Raw genomic sequence first — 3,418 nt, 5'->3', positions numbered from 1 at the left:
TATATATATATATATATATATATATATATATATATATATATATGGCGGGCCTGTTCTTGAAGTGCTGATATGGTGTTACGGGATATAGTTGTAATTTCTTGTCGTGACCACGGAAGGGACAAAATGGAAAAACATTATGCCGTTTTTCTTTTTTGGCCAGTGTAAAACTGTCCTAGATGCATATAGTTTAATCCTGGTTTGTTGCTGAATTATGTGATGATGATATCTTTAAAATGTTTTTTTTTAATTACATGAAAAATAAGATAGAGTGAAAAAACAATTTTCTTATGTTTATTCTTGAATTTTTGTTTTACAGTTGTTTGTAAAAATGTATATCAAATAATAAATGCAGAATTAGGTTATGAACGGAACAAGAAGTATATAATATATATGTACGGATTCAACCTAATATGATGTGTATGCTGATTGTCTTTAAAATGTATATCTATTTTGTTGGATAAACTACATATGTACATGTAAATCGGACCAGAAATGGACAGAATTTACAAAATAATGATCTCCAAGATGTATTCTATGTGGATCACAGGAGGTCGTTACGGTAATTACAATAATATCAATAATAGTAATGGAAGGGTCTTTTTGTTTTTTCCCCCCCCCTTTTTTTACTGCATACATTGTGATACAATAGTGTTAATTTTTACTGTGCATATTATAAGTATGATACAAAACAAATTACGGTTACAGAAATTGGCATTTATATTGTTTGTATGCAAATACCTGTCTTTTACCACATACACAAAGGACGACAGAAAAGAAAATAAGGAAACAAATTAAAACGCTGATGTATACACAGTATTCGATTCGATTGCTTTTTCACAGTTTTTTTCTTGAACTTTACTCACTTGGGACAATACTGGACTTTGTTTTGTGGATCATGTGGAGAAAACAACACTGCAGTGATAGGTTTGGTTTGTGATCTTTCAGGTTTACTTTGGATGACGAATCTTTTGATGGCTTGCTAACAATCTCTTTTTAGACGTGTTTTCAGTCGGCTAGTTGACTTATTGGAATTAAATGATATACGTTCTATTGGATATTCTACATGCACTTGCACTTTATTATTTATTTTTAATAGTCTTTGGGAACAATGCTTTTGTAGTGGAGGTCCCGTGAAGGAAAATTTTATTAGTTTGTAGATGCTTCTAGGTGTTGGACCCTCCATCGAAAATGAGATGGTATTAACTTTATGTAAGCAATTGATATTGATCAATAGCTCTTTATTATATATAAGCACGAACAGGGAGAGAAAGAAGAGAAATATTTAAAGGGTCTTTCTCCTCGTGCGAGATGACATATAATTTTTATTTATTTTTTTTTGTCTAGTTGGTGGGAGGTTGCTTCGTGGTTTTTTTTTTCCTTTTTTTTTTTTTTTTTTTGTCTGACCATTGGGATGTGAAGCAGGAATCGCAGTGCCTGGGGCCTTTAACGAATCCTCTTTTCTTGGGGGTTTTCTGACCAATAAAAAGAGGGACTTTCAACGATTTGACGCATAGAAAAAGCAAAGCAATGAAAAAAAAGGGGGAAAAATAAATGCAAGTGAAGTGTGCGGCTTCAATATGAGTAAAAACGAAACATAACTATCTTCTGCTGCTAGCAGTGGATTTTTACGCATTTCTCTCTCTTCTCTGTCTTGTATTATGCCTTTTTTTGTGACCAAACTCTTGTTAAAAGGGATAATATAACGCAGAGATGCGTGGGGGTTTTCGAAGGGGACGATTTGACAAGGTTCCGCAACCCGGGGCAGTTAGTACCTATTCAGAAGCAATTTATCCCCCTCGTGTGTATCATCACTATACTCAACAGCCTAGCTCTTCCGCACCTGCGTTGGCAACAGTTATTGTCCCAAGCATCGATGACGGTGTTGGCGAGTCGCGTGGACGTGAGGGGATTCCTCACAGCGTTGGCGCAATGATGGATAAAAAAACTCCGCCATTGCTTCGTGACTTTGTTGGTTGCTTTATCGATGGTAATCAATATATTGCGAATTCTCGTGCCTTTACAGTTTTAGATTCTGGAAAGGAGCCTCTCAATGTGCTTCATTATCCAAGTTTGCTTGGAATCAGCAAAAAAGACCAAAACGTTGAGGGCTCTATAGCGGACAAAGGTGCATCACAAACTTCCACCGTCGTAGAGCAGCAAATACGTCACTGGGAGGATGCATTAGGACTTCCAGCAGAACTCAGGCTCTATGGACTGGTAAAAGATAGTGGCGAAATGCCAGCCGCCGCAGTAGATCGTCTTCGCATTCGTCCGGCCAAACAAAAACGCATTGTGAAACCGATACGGCGAGGTACGAAGGTGATTGTTATCCCCCTCGCTGGCGCCGACGATGCTCAAGAAATCAAAAAAATAAGACGAACTGTGGTTGAAGATGATGAGGTTGAGGGTGGTAAAAAGGCACAAATAAAACACGAGAACGGCGATCATGATGATGAAGGAAGTGGTGGCGTTTATGACAGAGAGGATGATGAAGCATCATTGTCCTTTCAAGTCGATGACGATGACGACGGCGGTGACTTGGATGGACCTGAAGACAGTGGAGGTGAGGACAATTTTTTTTAACTGCACAGTTTACTATTAGCGGTCGAGACTGTTAGCATCATTTCATTTTGTTCTTTTTTTTTTTTTCTACCTGGCCTAGCAGTTATTGCGGAACGTTTCTTCTGTTTGTTTTATTCTCGGTTAAAAAGGACAGCAGAAAGGAGGAAAAAATAAAAGGATAGATTCTGTGAAGTGTTTCTCCCTATTCACGTTTTTGTATTTTCCTTCTATATGCCTTCTATATTTATTAGTGACTCTATGTTTATTAGTTTGCCTGCTTTTACGAAAGATGACCCCCAACAAGATTAAAACGCGTTTTCCTTGCTCTTTTTTTTTTTTGCTTGCTATTTTTTGGGTGATATTCTATTAGATAACCCACCATGAGCACAAAGGCCCCGAAGTTGTTCAACAAATGGTCGTTTGAGAATCTCCAGACGACGGAGATTGCTCTTAGCGACCACATTTCGAAGACTGCAACGTATGTGCCGCACTCCGCAGGCCGCTGGCAGAAAAAGCGCTTTCGCAAAGCCCGCATCCCTATTGTGGAACGCCTGACAAACGGCCTAATGTTTAAGGGTCGCGGCAACGGCAAGAAGCTCCAGGCCGTGCGCCTTGTAAAGCACACACTTGAGATCATCCACTTGCTGACTGACCAGAACCCCCTCCAGGTGGTGATTGATGCCGTGTCGAAGGGTGCGCCTCGTGAGGACTCGACTCGTGTTGGTTCCGGCGGTGTGGTGCGTCGCCAGGCCGTTGACGTGTCGCCAATGCGTCGTGTGAACGAGGCGATCTACCTCATGTGCAAGGGTGCTCGCGAGGCCGCGTTTCGCAACCTCAAGACGCTTCCTGAGTGCCT

General features: G+C 40.0%; 2 protein-coding genes across 2 annotated transcripts, besides 2 other annotated features; both read left to right on the top strand.

Moving 5' to 3' along the window:
* Positions 1–43: a microsatellite.
* A 1,323-nt stretch (positions 44–1,366) lies between these two features.
* Positions 1,367–1,397: a microsatellite.
* A 313-nt stretch (positions 1,398–1,710) lies between these two features.
* TraAM80_10175 (uncharacterized protein) lies at positions 1,711–2,583 on the top strand (the record flags this gene model as incomplete). The annotated part of the gene is made up of 1 exon (XM_029386815.1): positions 1,711–2,583. One exon carries the CDS (start codon positions 1,711–1,713, stop codon positions 2,581–2,583), a length of 873 nt encoding a protein of 290 aa, XP_029233329.1.
* A 359-nt stretch (positions 2,584–2,942) lies between these two features.
* On the top strand, positions 2,943–3,416 carry TraAM80_10174 (40S ribosomal protein S5; the record flags this gene model as incomplete). Its single annotated transcript, XM_029386814.1, has 1 exon — positions 2,943–3,416. A coding segment is annotated over one exon (474 nt), but the record flags the coding sequence as incomplete, so codon positions are not given.
* Between the last annotated feature and the right edge of the window lie 2 nt (positions 3,417–3,418).

Source organism: Trypanosoma rangeli (assembly GCF_003719475.1).
Source record: "Trypanosoma rangeli strain AM80 chromosome Unknown Tra_15.4_contig_00821, whole genome shotgun sequence".
Lineage (NCBI taxonomy): Eukaryota > Euglenozoa > Kinetoplastea > Trypanosomatida > Trypanosomatidae > Trypanosoma > Trypanosoma rangeli.
Note: the sequence above shows the minus strand (reverse complement) of the source record. Positions and strands in the feature narration are given on the sequence as shown.